The following is a 15,979-nucleotide window of genomic DNA, read 5'->3' on the forward strand; positions in this document are numbered from 1 at the left end:
ACTGATGTAGCTGTCTTTTGTGGATTTTGTTTGAATAAATGATGTTTCATGTCTGACCTGAAACGACTATTTAAGTACAAAAAGCCTGACAAACAACATGCCAAACTACAAAGTGTAAACCACAAATCAAAACAGCAAAAACCAAACCAGAAAGCACGTAGATGTACCCTAACCTTTAACATAACTTCTGACCCATGCCTCAGATTTTGGTCCCCAATTGGACAAACTGCCCCCGATTAACTAATCTGTAATCTGAAATTTGTCCACGAAAGTAGCCTGTGTCAAAAACAAACAGACACATCCACACACACACACAGTATGTGAATGGGTTGATTATGTCAGTGTCTGTCAGGCCAGTAGTGGCCTGTGTGAATTGTCACAGCAGTGTGACAACGGAGACTCGAGGGCTTCGGCTGCATCAGGAAATCTGTATGTTGGATGGAGGAAACTTGTGGACGGGAGGTGTCAGAATGTAACTAAACCACACAAACAAGGGCTTGTCCCTTCACAGCTCGCTGAGAGGGCAGAGAGGAAGACAGAGAGATGGCAGACAGTCGAGCAGGAGGTGGTGTAACAGACACATACACACAGTGACCAGTGGGAAACAAACGTGAATAGAAATCAATCCTTTTCTTATTTTTGTTTCTCTCTCATGTTTTCTCTCCCTGTTATTCTCTGTCGTAGTTTGAGGAGCCCAGCCACTGAACCACTGCTGAGCTCAATGTATGATGGAGTTCACTCATCAGGTCTCCCCACAAGTGATTCATATCAATGTTGCTTCAGATTTCTTTCCAAAATGGTTATTCAGGAAATTGGTTTCAGCTTTCAGATATTTGACTTTTCCAATTCAGCTGTGCACATCCTCATCTTTATTACAAAACTGTAATAAATCATGGGGTCTGACAATATGTAATGAAGACATTGAGGTCTTCATTTCCCACTGAATAAAGTCAGCATAGCTCTGTATGTCGCTTTCAGTCTCTGCAGACTAAGGCAATAAATGTCCTTTCAACCATCATGGAAGTCCACTGCGGACCAGCGTACTCAAGAAATCTTATGTTTGTTGACAGCTCATTTTCATTTTCTTTTGTTTAACCAAAAGTATGAATGCCTCAGTAGGATACTTTGCTCTGTACAATATGAAATAATGTTGCTGATAGCCAACCAACAGCCTAGCACAGACATCAGTGTTAATAACATGTCAGATCAAATAAATACTTGTGAAAAAAATATTTTTATTGAAAGCATACCGTACATATGTTTCATATTAGCTCAAATACAGAATTATCATATAAATGCATAAATATAAGGATTAAATAGAATGAAAAAATAGTTTCCTCCAATCACATTTGGACTTAATGGGATCCAAAACAGTGCAAAAAGGTCACAAAGTCACGAAACATACATCAGCAGATACAGCATAAAGTATAATGTTTTTAAACGTGCACCTCATGATCCAGGGCCTGGGTGGCTTTCATTTAATAATCAGGGTATAAAAACCAGCAGTCATTTGGAATGAAGACAGAAGGAAGCATCTTGAATTTGGCAATAAAACAGAGGAGTAACAGAAACAAAACGCACATATTTTCCATCTAGAGGCCGTCACCTGTTGTGCTTCTGTGCATTTCCATGTGAGCAACATGTGCCAGGTTTTAATGCAAAGCCAGACAAGTTCACATCTGACATACAGTGGCTTTAAGGCTTTAAGGTAATCAAACTAACACTGTGTCAAGAATTTTCTTCGTGGACATAGCTACAGTATCAATTAAGTGGAACTTATTTGCATTATAAACTGTTATAACACTGAGCGGTTGATATCATCTACCTTATACATCACTTCCACCTCACATCTAGGAAATGTCACAAAATCACATAATATAAGATATGTCTATTTTAGTCTGTGTGAAGTCCAGTAATTAGAGATCTGTATTTCTTGTGGACAACCACGGTGGTGACACCCTTCACGTCCTTCAGTCTGTCAGAGTCAAAGTCCACCAGGAGCTTCCTCACCCCGGTGCGCATGGGGGAGAAAGAGAGCTTGACAGACACTTTCCCACTTGGAGCTACAGCACCACTGAAGAGAAGGAGAGAGAGACAGAGTTTTATTCCAGTGTTGTTGAAGTCCCACCATAAACCGACCTCTGATCCATGGAGCTTCAGGGCTTCTAACTGACTCATTACTTACTTAACATGGATCTGAGTGGCAGACAGCAGGCCAGCACCCTCCAAAGTGAAAACGCCACCCTTCAGAGGAACTGGCAGAGGATTGGTGAAGGAGACGTAGGCTGTCAGTGGTTCCCATACAACAGCCTTCCCAGGCACCTGGAGAAAGAGGAGACAAATCTTTGTATGACTGGACTATATAAGGGTACTAATCACAGTAAACGACAGCTCGAGACACAAAATATCAAAAAGTCCCTGCTTGGGGGAAGAACTTTCCCAAAGTATGGGGACTTGGGGGGTGCGGCTTGCAGCACTGATAATCTCTGATTTGTCGAGCATTTTAATTCAGCCACCAGCAAGTCCAGCATTGAATCTGCTTTGCTTCTACTGCTCATTTTATGGTGTCATCTCTGTTGTATAGTCATGTGGTATAAAAACAGCCATCCCTTTTCATACGTCAGCGGACTAATTCACCTAATCTTCACCAGTCTTTGGACCGTGGTGGAAGCCCACACAACAACAGGCTAACGGAAACATTTAGCTTCTTGAAAATAAGTTCTTAGGACTAAAAGTTCTGGGTACTTTGGGAGGAAACTTGAATTTCCATTTTGGGTTACTTTGAGTCTAAAGACAAGTAAAGATTATGAAAATTAGAAACAGCGTTCATATACAAATTGCATGTACAAAATGCTACCCCCGAGCTTCCTTCTGTCGAAATGCAGATAAGGTACCTAAAATGTTTTCTGGGCACCTGGATAACAAGTTAATTTCATTTGTTTTCTCGAGATCTCGAGTTATTATCTTGAAATAACAACTGCCGTTTTCCCGGGATAACGGGATAATTTTCTCGAGATCTCGAGATAACGAAACTTTGTTTTCCCGAGATAACGATATAATTAATTCGAGATCTTGAGAAAACAAAACGATAGTGTAGTATATTAAATCATTGCAGGAAACATCATTCAGTGTAGCAATGTCAGAGGAGCAGGAGCATATCGATCACCGCGTCACACATCTTTTCAATCAAGGCCTGACACAGGCTGAAATAGCATTATGCCTTGCTATTACAGATAATATACACATTAGTGTGCGTAATCTAAAAAGACGGTTAGCAAGGCTTCAGCTATATCAGCGGCGCAATCTAAGTGAGCCTGATGTCGTCGTTAACTACATAGCTGACCAGCTACGAGGTCCCGGGCGTCTCCATAATCTCAGGCCTATCATATCACAGTCATTATCCCGAGATCTCGAATTAATTATATCGTTATCTCGGGAAAACAAAGTTTCGTTATCTTGAGATCTTGAGAAAATTATCCCGTTATCTCGGGAAAACGGCAGTTGTTATTTCGAGATAATAACTCGAGATCTTGAGAAAACAAATGAAATTAACTCGTTATCACGGGAAAACGGAGGAAATAAAATGTATGAATGCATGGCCCTTTAGGGCTTCCGTATTTCAGAAAACAAAATTCGGATCTTTTATATCAAACCAGGACACTGTGGTGATTTTTAATTGCAGGCTTAATTTTTCTTTGACTGTTGAGTCAGTCTGTTGAGTGTGAGTTTCTTAATGATTCAGTGTGAAGGATTCAGTGGCATCTAGTGGTGCGATTGCAGATTGCAACCCCTCACCACACCATCCCCTGTGGTGGCTGCTAAAAACTGAGGAAAAATGTGAAAGGCCCTACATAAAGCCAGTGTTTGGTTTGTCTAGTCTTGACAAAGACAGCTTTTCTAAGTTTGAGGTGAATATACACTATTGAAACCATAATCGATTTCTGCTGATTCTCCTAAATCCTACACACAGGTCCTTTAAATTCTGGAGCAACAACCTCCAAGAATGATGTTTGGGATGTTTCTGCTGCAGTCAAATTCTTGGCAGCAGTTGTGTGCTAGTCTCCTATGTAGCTCCAGTAACACCTTATTTTAACTGGCATCAACCTGTTCATAGTTTCCTTTCCAATCAGTCATCTGCCTTAGACAGCCCAAATAAACCAAAGCTGTCCCACTATTTAAGTATGTGACTCTGCTCAGTGAGCACTCACCTGTACAAGGAGTTCAGGCGTGCTCAGTGGGATGTTGGCCACGGTCATGATGGGCCCGTTCTCCCCTGGAGCGTCTAAGAGCGCTTTCACCCTGATCAGGTGATGCTCAGAGACACACCTGACATAGTCGTCGTAGTGCAGACGCATAACCTCCTTGTGGGCTGAACACACACACACACGCAGCATTAAACAGGAAAAACGGTACATCATAATACATAAGTTCTGCTGCTATTTGAGTCACTAACCTTTGTGAGCGGGCACAGTCACACTGATTGTTTTTCTCTGGCACTCCCCCCGGCGGAGAGAGTTGTAAGTTACTGCCATGGCCAGCATGGTCAGCTGAGCATGAGCGTCTCTGCCTCCTTCATTCTTCACCTGTGGACAGAATGGACTCATCATTCATACCTCAATTCACTGAATTTATTCAAACCAAGCAAAATACAAAATAGAAAAATCAATCTACACCCACACAACAGCAGTCTATGCTCTGTGTGAATACATACCTCAACAATCACATCAAAGTCTGTCCCAAATACAGGCTGCGCATGCTTGATTGACAGCTGAAGTCTTCCTTGTTCTGCGATCTCGTTGGATGGCTCTGTGACCCGGCGTCCCGCCTTCTTGTACACTTCCCTCTCCTTCTGGGAGCCTGTGGAGAAGAAGTTGTTCCATGACAACTTAACCCTCAGCACGAGTCCGAACAGATGACCATGAGCACATATTATACAGCTGTATGATTTCTTGTGAATGAATCTTTCGTATTCTTTCTACTCCTTGAACTTACCTTCAGGATATTTGTAGTGCAGAGTGACATCTTCTCTGTGGTTGCCGTAAACGCTTTTTGTGCTGATGTTCTTCCCCACACTAGCATGGTCCTCTGTGATCTGTGACAATAACAGCAATTGTCATTGTCACCACGGCTGTTTGACTTCAGCAAACATGAAAGTCCTTAAAAAAATAGGTTGTTCACCTTCCGTCGTTGGCCATCTTTTTGGACGATCCAGTAGATGGTGTCAGCGTTCACCTCAGCGAATACAAAGGGGGCGTCGTACTTCACTCCCAGATTTCCCTCCTTGATGGCCGCCACTGGACACGGACCACAGCAAAACTCACCTGGAGAGCAAAAATGTATTCTGTCGTGGATTTCTTTAAAATATCATTAAAGCGGTGACACAGAAATAAGAAGCTGATGTTTGAATTCAGTTTGATTATCAGGCTGATAGGAAACACCAACTAGCTTTGAATCTAATATGTCACAATAATATGAATCCAATGGCTGTCCTGAGATCAGCTTATAGTAATGAAAGATGACAATCAATGGATGGAGGATGGGGTGAGTCTTGTCTTGAGAGAGGTGACTAAAGAGATTTAAAAATTAGGAATGTACCATCACTCAGTTCTTGAGGGGTGGGATCCAAAACCTGCCAGCCATCATTTCCTTCAGGGAGATCCTCTCTGCTCATCCAGGATTCAACCCAACAGTGGAAGTTCCTATAATAATGAGGAGAGAAAAATATATCTCATTACATTAGATGGTGTAATGTCTTCTACTTAATCTCATTCTTAATCTGTGTGTGTGTGTGTGTGCGTGTGTGTGTCTTTGTGTTTGTTCATACCAGCTACTGTCACTTCTCTGTCTACTGTCCAAGCTCTCCAGTCTCTCATTCAGCAGGAAGTCTACTGAGAGGTTACCATCGACATCGTGGGCTGAAGCGAAGTTGGTGATGGGGCGTGTTGGGATTCCCAGGCAGCGCAGCACTGTGTAGATAACACTCATCAGATTGACACAATCATCCCTGTGTTTCCTTTCCTTCCTTCCTTCCTTCCTTTCCTTTTTAAAAAATGTGGCTTTGGCTTTAGTCTGCTGATCCTAAGGTTTAAGAGCAGGGCCACCCAAAGCGGGGCCTGTGGCCCAAAGTTGGCCCACCATAAGGTTCAACTCAGCCCACCAGATGTTTCTAAAAATATATATTTAAAAGTGCAATATGTAAGAATTTTAGTCAGAAACATTCAAAAATTAAATAAAATTATCAACAGAATGTGAAGTATCGTGTTGAAGAGGTATCTACTGAAGTTAGCATGCTAACTAGCTAGCCTAGTCTGTCATGGTCCAAAGCTCCCATGATGTAAGCTCCAAGCTCACAGTCCGGACCACTAGCTCCACTGATACCTGAGTTAACTAGCTAATGGTAGCTACTGTTAGCAACATTTAGTGCTAACTCTGGGTAAATTCTACCTCCTATTTGTTCTAATAATGAATTGGACATTCTTACATATTACACCTTAAAATAAGTGTAAATATAAATATCTGTTTTGTTTTATTTTTGTAAGAAAAAAAACTCTTTAAATATGTAGGATTCCTAATTAAGTTTTCATTTTCACAATCCAAGAACGGCGGGTAGAGTGACACTTCGAAGTAATTTGGGATCCTCGGACCATTTTGCATCTTAAAAATGCTACTCAATAGGTGTTTCCTTTTGGCCCAGACCCTGCCGTTAAGTTTTTGTTCTGGTCCCCCGAGGGAGAGGGAGAAAGTTTGGGCACCCTTGTTTTGGACACACACTTTATGCTAAGCTAAGTTAGCCGCAGTGGCACATTTAATGAGCAGAGAGTGGTATCAGTCTTCTCATCTCATTGCAAAAAAGTGTATTTCCCAAAATGTTGAGCTATTCCTTTAAAAACATGCCTTGTACAGTTTTTCCTTATCCTATGAACTATTATACTTTTAAATCATGCTGCAGAGAAATCTTTGAAAGCCTAACCTGTGCAGGCGACGGCAGCAAACACCCAGCACTGGCCATATTTGACCGGCCTCACCCCGGCCTTGCTCCACTGTTGGAGGATCGGCACGCTGCCGGTCCATCGATACGGTGCGACCCCATCAGTGTACGGCTCCTCCCAGCGACCAGTCAACACACCCCTGTCACCGTTAGAGTTCACCTAGAAGATGGAGAAGACATGTCAAGGACGCATCTTCACAGCTGTGAATCATTGCATGACATGTGTATGTGCAGGATTGTATGTTGGGATAATTTGTTTGTGACATTTGAATGAGAAAAATAGCAGAGAGTAGAAGAGATCGTCACCATTGCAGTGATTGTCCTGCCGACATAGACGGGGTCTGATCTGTGCTCAATGTCCATCTCTGAGTTTTTCAAGGCAGCTGGGGAGTTGTCCAAGACTTCAAAACAGATGTCCATCACATAGTCCTCAAACTGAGGGAGAGGACACATGAGACAGGAACAAAGAAGACAAAAGGTTGGAGAGGCAGATTTCAATTCACATTGGTTGGTCTGTGTGGATGTGTGTGTGTCTATCTGCTGCCATCTCTCTGTTTGTCTTCCCCTCTGCTCTCTCAGCGAGCTGTGAAGGAACAAGCCCTTGTTTGTGTGGTTGGTTACATTCTGACACCTCCCGTCCACAAGTTTCCTCAGTCCGACAATCAGCTGAAGCCCTCGAGTCTCCACCATCACACTGCTGTGACTATTCACACAGGCCACCTACTGGCCTGACAGACACCGAAGTACTCTACAGGTTCACACAATTTGTGTGTGTGTGTGTTTGTGTGTGTATGTGTGAGAGAGAGTTACCTGTCCATAATTCCAGGGTATACTTCTGATGTAATCCCAGGTCCCCATGTAAATCACTCCATCTTCATTCATGACATACTCCTGGAGCTTACTCTCATCAGGGAGGTAAACCATATCATCTGGTACACACACACACACACACACACACAGAACACTGAGTGACACATTCACAGGAAACAGAAGCATGGAGTGTATCCAGCTGGCTTTTTGTTTTACCTCTGCACCACGGGTTGAAGAGCATGTGGAAGCTAATTTTGTCTGCCCTCTCTACGATGTGACCATCTGGTGACATCACCAACACAGCCAGACGGTAGTGGCCAATGACAGCGTTCGCTGGGCTGTGCAGAGTCAGCAGTATTTCATCCTGAGCTCCCTGCTGGTTAAACCACCACTTGTCTCTGGCCCCATGTTCCTTCTGAACCTTGATCACCACCTCGTCTCTCTTACCTGAAGAAACATAAAGAAGTTTGAATATCAGTACATCAAGTCAGCATCACAAAATATAGTTGAAATCACTATGATGTCTTAGAATAAAGAAAAGATAAGTGCCGCTGAGATTTTTACCAGCTTGCGAACAGAGAAACAATGTTATTTTTATGGGGCTCAGAATATCAGTCTACACCTTTGAGAGCCAGGTAGATGGTTGTCTTGCAAAATCTGTTGTTGTTTTTCATCATTAAATCATTAAAGAAGGCCGGTGATAGTATATTATTCCTGTCAGCAAATCCCAACAGATCCTTTTCAACAAGTGGCAAGTAACTACCAAGCAATCAAACATGAACATGAAATCAAAACCTATAAAACCATCAATTGAAAATCGCCTGTCCCTGTTGCAATAATATATCTTAATCAGTAAGGACAGCCTGCTATCTCAGCACATAACAATTAATATTGTTATGTTTCCAATTCAGCCCTAAACATTAAGTAACTGGTACTGTTTTTAATGTCGCTCCTGTGTGTTTCTACATCAATGTGTTTTAATGTGTAATGTTTTGAATGTGATACGTTCATGCAAGCAAAGACAAATTTTTGCCTTTTGCACACAAAAGGTAGACAATAAAGTTTTTTTTCTATCTATTCTACTTCTATATCTTATTCCTGTGTGCCATAGATCTTCAGTGTTGTCCAAAAAACAAAGTGAGCCACACCGTTGTAAGATGTTCCTTTAATATGATGAACGAAGGCAACAAAGTAACATTTCCACAGTTATAACTTTGAATATAGCACACAACCAAGACAGCTTGTTGGCCATGTATTGTACTTGCAAGCGAGAACATATAGGCTACATATTCCCTGTGTAGAAGTGTTGGTTACAGCCTTATTAGCTTGTAAACCTTGTAAAAATTAGCTACTGTGTCGGAACAGAAAACACTGCAGAGGGTGGTGAAAACTGCTAAATGTATCACCCGTTTTACACTCCCTGCCATTGAGGGTGACCAGTGCAAGCAGTGTCCACTGGCCATAGACTGTTTGCCCTCCTCACCTCTGGGAGGCACTACAGGACTTTCCAGGACCAACAGACTCGGGAAGAGCTTCTTCCTCTCAACCGTCATCTTGCTAAACTCTGCACCTATAACTCTATAGTCCATACACACTAATTCACTTTTCTATTATTTACACTTCCTGTATACCTGCACTACTTATTATCAAATGTTTGTTCATACTGTATATATCTTCATGTATTCATATCTATCCCTCGCTGTTTATTCTATATTACCTCTGAACATACTGTATGCACATTTCTCAGCACATTACTACTTTTTGGGTTCCTCCACTCAGCGTAATGACAATAAAGTCTAATCTAATGCACTTTTTTAAAGTTAGAGAATATGGTACTTATTTGGAGGAGAGTAGACTTCAGTCCACAGGCTAAACAGATCAGTAAAAAGATTTTATTGACTGCAACTTCTTATCATAAGTACATTTTGTCTGTCATTTCTTCTTGCTTTTAGTCATTATGTGAATGAGCACATAGACAAAATCGAGCAGTGTGTAATGGTACACAATGGTGAAAACATTTACATTGCATTAGCATAGCAAAATTGCATCAGAACACTATCGGGCTAAATACTTGAAGCTGCACATATATTCCAAGTCAGTCTGTACTCACCGAGGTGCAGGACCAGCTCCAGGTGGTGTTTGGGCGGCAGAGAGTCAGAGCACTGCAAAGTGATGGAGAAGGGTTGACCTCTGCGGACGATCAGGCGCTCCCGATCAATCTCCCTGGTGCGGTGAGCCAAGTTGTTTTCATGACTTCTCCCATTCACATCAACAATCAACCCTGTCAGGATCAGCAGAGACAACGTTCAACAATCAGTTAGCTTAGTTTAGCTTAGCTTAGTGTAAAGAGAGCTTCAGAGTTGCTGTAGTCATTAGTCAGATTTTGTTACTGTTGGACTTGACGGTTGATGTTTTCCTTTGTTTTTTGGTCTTTATGCTAAGCTAAGCTAACTGCTTCCTTACTGTAACTTTATATTTATCATTCAGACATGAACATTGATGGAATGTAAGGACAATTTGGGGGAACTTGTATTTTACTATTTGTAGTAATTTTGTCCATTTTCAGCCACTATATTTAACTTGAGCCAAAGTAGCATGTTTTTTGAGTATTTAAGCGGCATTCAGATAAAAACCAACAACAACACTGATAATGGACATCTTAAAAATGCTGAATATCATTTTAACACGATATCTTTACTTTTTTAAAAGTATTTTAAGTATGACTTTTGGGTACTTTTTACATCACTGGACATGAGGCACCTTCTCCCCCTACAAAATGATGTGCATAAAAGTGAAAACTTTAAATTACATTTAATAAATGTGCTAAGGTAGTGAAACAAAATGTGTTTGAAAAGAAAAAAAAGGAATGATTCAACTCCTTTGTGTTCTAATGTAGCCTCCTCTGGCCTGCCTGATCCCTGTTTTAGCTAGTTGCTTGCAGCTTGTGCTTGTTGCTGGAATCAGGATGGGTCATATCACACCCAAGTGTCGAGTCGTACATCAGCATATTTTTCACACAGATCATAATCTCCTATATAGACTGTAATATGGGATACAGAAAGAAAGGGAGAAAAGAGATGTAGATAATACACATATAGACAGACGGACGGACGGATGGACGGACGGACGGACGGACGGACGGACGGACGGACGGACGGACGGACGGACGGACAGACAGACAGACAGACAGACAGACAGACAGACAGACAGATAGATAGATAGATAGATAGATAGATCACTTACCCTTGTAGCTGGCCATCGCAGATCTTCTTCCTATCAAAGTCTGTTAAAGTGTTGCTCCCAGTGTCCTCGAGTGTCTATACACTTCTTTTCACGCTCAGTGTTCATCACAGTCCTGTATTTATACAGCACATCACTGTCCCTCCCACCTCTCTGACACACACTCACCCCAAAACACTCCACTCTAGCTCACCTCCCTGGGTGACCTCTGACATCACTTACCAAAAACCTTGTGGGTGTATGCATGTGTGTGTGTTTGCAGTGTGAGTGATAGTTTAAAGTGAGTTCCTCATCCCTTCCGAGACACTGGGGTCTTTGTTTCTGTTTATGTTGAAGGGAGGATGTTGAGGGTGTACATTCATGTACGTCCGTCCGGTGGCGGCTGGTGGCATTTTTTAAAATTTATATTTGGTTTTGGTAACTATGTACACTGTAATAGCCAAGTTGCCAGGAAAAAGTGTTAGCAGTTAAGGTTTCTGCAAAACACTGATACTATCACATTTGTATTTGTCATGCTACACACCTTATTTCTACATTTCTAAATGTGTCATATCAAGTTCACATTGCATGTTTATTACCTGACTTTCATATCAGGAGGCGGAGGGGAAGGCAGGGTACATACGACATGGCCAACATTTGTACGTATGACACCACTGGAATTTTTTTAAGGAGACCTTGGGGCATGTCCAGCTGTGTTTGTGGCAACAAACCAGCTATTTTAATTTTTTTTTGTGTGTAAAAACGTAACCAGACCATAAGCACAACATTGCAACAAGATAAAATTAAAAATTGAAACCAAGTTGCAACCTAAGCCTTGGGACTGAAAACAGCCTTAGCATCAAACGTTTCTGAAAAATGCTTTAAATCAATCATACCCATCTGAATTCAAGCTGGGTCTGATTCTGATGGTTTGAAAAGGAGGCAGGGAAAGCAAAATAAAACATTTAACAAAGACTACTTGTTATAGCAACATTATGTAGAAATTAGCATTTTGTGCGATTTGGCGCCCCCCACAGTTCCTGAGTGCAACACTGAAGCTGTTATTTTAACCCAAAAACTAACATAATGTTGCTTTACTCCAGCTGCTTGAGAAAGACTGAGTAAACTGGCTTCCACTGTGTTGATGTCCTGGTCGCCGGTCTAAGCTACCACGATGAACCGTTAGCCACCTGGTGTGTATCTCAGCTAAATGCAGTCGCAAGCGCCAATCTCGTGCATTGAAGAGGAGCGAACTGCGTGTGTACAATTTATAATGAGGATTTTTGCACCCCGGGCTGGAGATACGTCACATCTCACAAACTTCAGACCACTTCAGACAACATAGAACGTTTTTTTTCTGCATTTGTATTGCAGATTAAACATTTTACTCATTAACTATATAATATTTACATTACACATTTTTAAATATATCATAAACTAAGTCTTATTCGCCCTAGCGCCCTCTGTTGACCAGCTGCCACTGCGTCTGTCTGTTTGTGTGTATGTTAGGAAGTCGTAATATTTCTGTAAGGGTTGTGACACTGGTGCAGTCAGGAGAGGAGTGACATCCGGTCACTTTATCTCTTATCGGATTCCTGTGAAAGTAATTGTGTAATTGTGGGCTAAAGTTGATACACCAGAGAAATTTGAGCAACTAGCAAACTTCCAACAGCTTTCTCACATCATTGCTTAACTGTTAAAACTCAGTAATATGCTCATCATGAGAGGGCAGCAAGACAGATGAGATAAAGCATATTCAACATACAATATATACATGATTCCTTCCCTTTTTTCCTGTAGGTGTTTCGTAGTGTGTTCATGTGTGTGTGGTATTTGAATGCAGTCATATCTGTGGAGTACATATCTGTATCTCCTGTCTATGTTTCATATGAAACCCATCATGACTCCTGGAGAGGTATTTTTATCTCCTCAACAATGTTTTTCGCTCTACGTTTGAATGAGGTTAAATGAAAGGTATATGGATTCCTATCTTTTTTAACCATCCCTCTCTTTACCTGGTTTAAGGACTTTTTTTTTTCAACTGTCTTTCTTTTCTTTTTTATCATGTATGGGCTCATCAGTCAATTTTCACTCACAGTGTAGAGCCAAAATGAACAATAACCACAATTTATTATTAGTTCTTATTCCGATGTTTTGTTTGTTTTCTTTAATTACAGGCCCTATACAGTTTCCTCTTTTTTAATCAAATCTCATCTTATTTTTGTTTTTGTTTTTGAACCAAGACAGTGCATGTCATTTAAAGTTAATTACTATTGGATGAACTGGCAGAAAATGTGGTACAGACATTGAAGGTGCTCAAACAATAAATCCTAATGATTTTAATGAACTGTTTATAATTACAATTAGTGTAATACTTTGGACCTGCAAAATTAAATACATTCCAAACATCAACCTCATCTTTACCTTTTTTCTCATTTAAAGGGGCTCAATGTGATAATTTGTGGCAATTTACATGTAATAATCACTTTTAATTGGTCATGTGTGAGCAGATTGTAACGTGGCGTGAAATGTAGAACCTTCCCTGTCTCTCGGTTGCCTATACAAGCCTGTGGACGATTAGTTTAAGTCATTTAATGCTGCTGGACTGTGGATTTCTTTGTGAAAGACTCCGCGACAGTCCAAGGGATGTGATGCATGTTCTTGATTGCCTCGTCACAGTTCCTCTCTCTGTTACACTAACAGAGAGCAACAGTCTGCTTACGTTAGTTTAGAAATGGAGTCCGCTAACATCAACTAACGACTGGCATAGGGACACTGAGTTCCACAGAGCCCCTTAAAATTTCTTTTTAATTTTCGTCATATACAAAATAAATGATACCTGTACATTTACATAAATAAATGAGAAGAAAAAATAAAATAAAATTAAAAAACAACAGACATACCACGTAGGGCAGCACCTTTAAAATGTGCAAATAACTGATCCATTGTCGTACAACAGCCTTCTTTTTTCAAGGCTCCACTCTATAAAAACACAAAAAACGAAACAGGAAATTATGGTTCTGTTTACCTTAAGTATAATGTCATGCTCTAAAAGGAAGCTGTCGCAGTCATCAACCTCAGCCATTCTGTGCATTGATGTCTATTTGGACTCTTTCAGTTCTGCAAAATAAATCTAACCTTGGCTGTTCTGTATTTAGTGTTAATTAGCAAATGAAAGCATGCTTACATGTTGCGCTAAAAACGTGAACATGATAAACAGTACACGTCAGCATGTTAGCAGTGTCGTTGTGTGCATGTTAGTATGCTGACCTTTGGCGTGTTGCTCAATGCACTGCAGTAGTCTCACTAGGCCACTGGAATGGCTGCAAGCTCTTATTCGTGTTAAAAAGGTATTTCGCAACATTGTTTCATGAAAACGGTCTAGTGGGCCTGACACCTCACCCAGCCTTAGCTGGAAATTGAGTGATGAGTCAGATGGGAAGGTGATTTTAGGGTCAGTAGCTGTAAGTTCCCTTATTTATACATTTACAAATGATTATTGATCTTACTTCAGGTGTCTTTTTGTGGCTTTATTCTTAAAAAGATGGATGTTTTGGTTCACATTTAACCTGTTAAGAACTATGTTGATGAATTGAATTGAATTGATTGCATAAGGCTGTTTAGTGTTGGTATTAAGAGATTTTTTATTTATTTTTTTACACTATGGATATAAATGTTTGTGACAACATTTCTATGTCTACATAAACAATACAGGTCAATAGTCAGATCACTGAAAATGTGAAGTTCAGTCAACATATACTGTAAAATGGGGTTTCCAGCATTGACATTTTGATTTGTCAGAATGTGAACAACCTCATAATCTTCTGGACTTTCATGCCTTCCAGTCAATAACATCTCATGTCATTTCAGGCTCTGCCATTTCCATTCTAAACACTATCTCCCCAACACCAAACGCCAGACAGACAAAGCTAACGACAACCTGGCGAACAGGCGAGCATTTGGCTGCTGATGTGCCAGATACTTCCCAAGTCTAGTCAAGTCAATTTGATTTACATACCCTAGAATCACAAATCACAAATTTGCCACAAAGAGCTTTACTATCTGTACAGCATGACACGCTCTGCTCTTAGACCCACATTCAAAATAAGCCAAAACTCTGGACCATACAAGAGATGTATAAATAGATTATGTTAAAATTAAAGTATGGAAAATCAGGATGACAGAATTATACATGAAAGTAAACATATATAAAGAATATTTAGGACAACACAATTTCGTATTGTTTTACTTTGTTTATATGTGGCGGACCCTGCCACCTTTCTAGCTTCAAACAGTGTTCTGGGGAACTTATTTTCCTCTGAGAACAGCTTGTTTATTCAGGCATGGAGTTTGTATTATGACCTCATTAATATTGTAATATTAAAATTCTGAGTTTTAATTTCTTCTCCAAAGCTACATAAACTACACTTTGAAGGTCCAGTGTGTAGGATTTAGAGGGATCTATTGACAGAAACTAAATACAATATTCATAATTATGTTCTCATTAATGTATAATCACCTGAAAATAAGAATCATTGTGTTTTCGCTACCTTAGAATGAGCCTTTATATCGGCAGAGGGAGCAGATCCTCTTACAAGGAGTCTGCAGTGTTTCTATAGTTGCCCAGAATGGACAAACAAAACATTAACTCTAGAGAGGACCTGTTGTGCTTTTTGCATTTTTAGTGGCTAGAGTAGGTTCACCTACATGTTTGGAGGAGCAGGCTGAGGAGAAGGGAATTCAGTCACTGCTAGATGCCACAAAATCCTACAGACTGGTCCTTTAAACTGGACTGCGTGATTGTAGGCCGAGGGTGATAGGGCCTTTTGGATCGACTCGAGAGCTGACTGCATCGTGTTACATATCTCAGTACCCACAGATAGCTGTTGATGGCAGCTGTATTGTCTGGCTCAGAGCAGGATGATAATGAGGTCTATGACACACACACAATGGGCACAGTAC

At 40.7% G+C, this 15,979-nt stretch overlaps 1 protein-coding gene across 1 annotated transcript; it reads right to left on the reverse strand.

Moving 5' to 3' along the window:
* Positions 1–1,215: 1,215 nt before the first annotated feature.
* LOC141001095 (protein-glutamine gamma-glutamyltransferase 2) lies at positions 1,216–11,133 on the reverse strand. Its single transcript, XM_073472052.1, has 15 exons — positions 11,042–11,133; positions 9,909–10,079; positions 8,015–8,245; positions 7,799–7,917; positions 7,295–7,423; positions 6,971–7,148; positions 5,825–5,966; positions 5,596–5,699; positions 5,179–5,321; positions 4,993–5,092; positions 4,712–4,857; positions 4,454–4,583; positions 4,209–4,369; positions 2,186–2,322; positions 1,216–2,074 (listed from the first exon to the last, which is right to left on the reverse strand). Exons 1-15 carry the CDS (start codon positions 11,055–11,057, stop codon positions 1,894–1,896), a joined length of 2,088 nt encoding a protein of 695 aa, XP_073328153.1. The 5' UTR covers positions 11,058–11,133; the 3' UTR covers positions 1,216–1,893.
* Between the last annotated feature and the right edge of the window lie 4,846 nt (positions 11,134–15,979).

The sequence above is a fragment of the Pagrus major genome, chromosome 8 (genome assembly GCF_040436345.1).
Source record: "Pagrus major chromosome 8, Pma_NU_1.0".
Classification (NCBI taxonomy): Eukaryota; Metazoa; Chordata; class Actinopteri; order Spariformes; family Sparidae; genus Pagrus; species Pagrus major.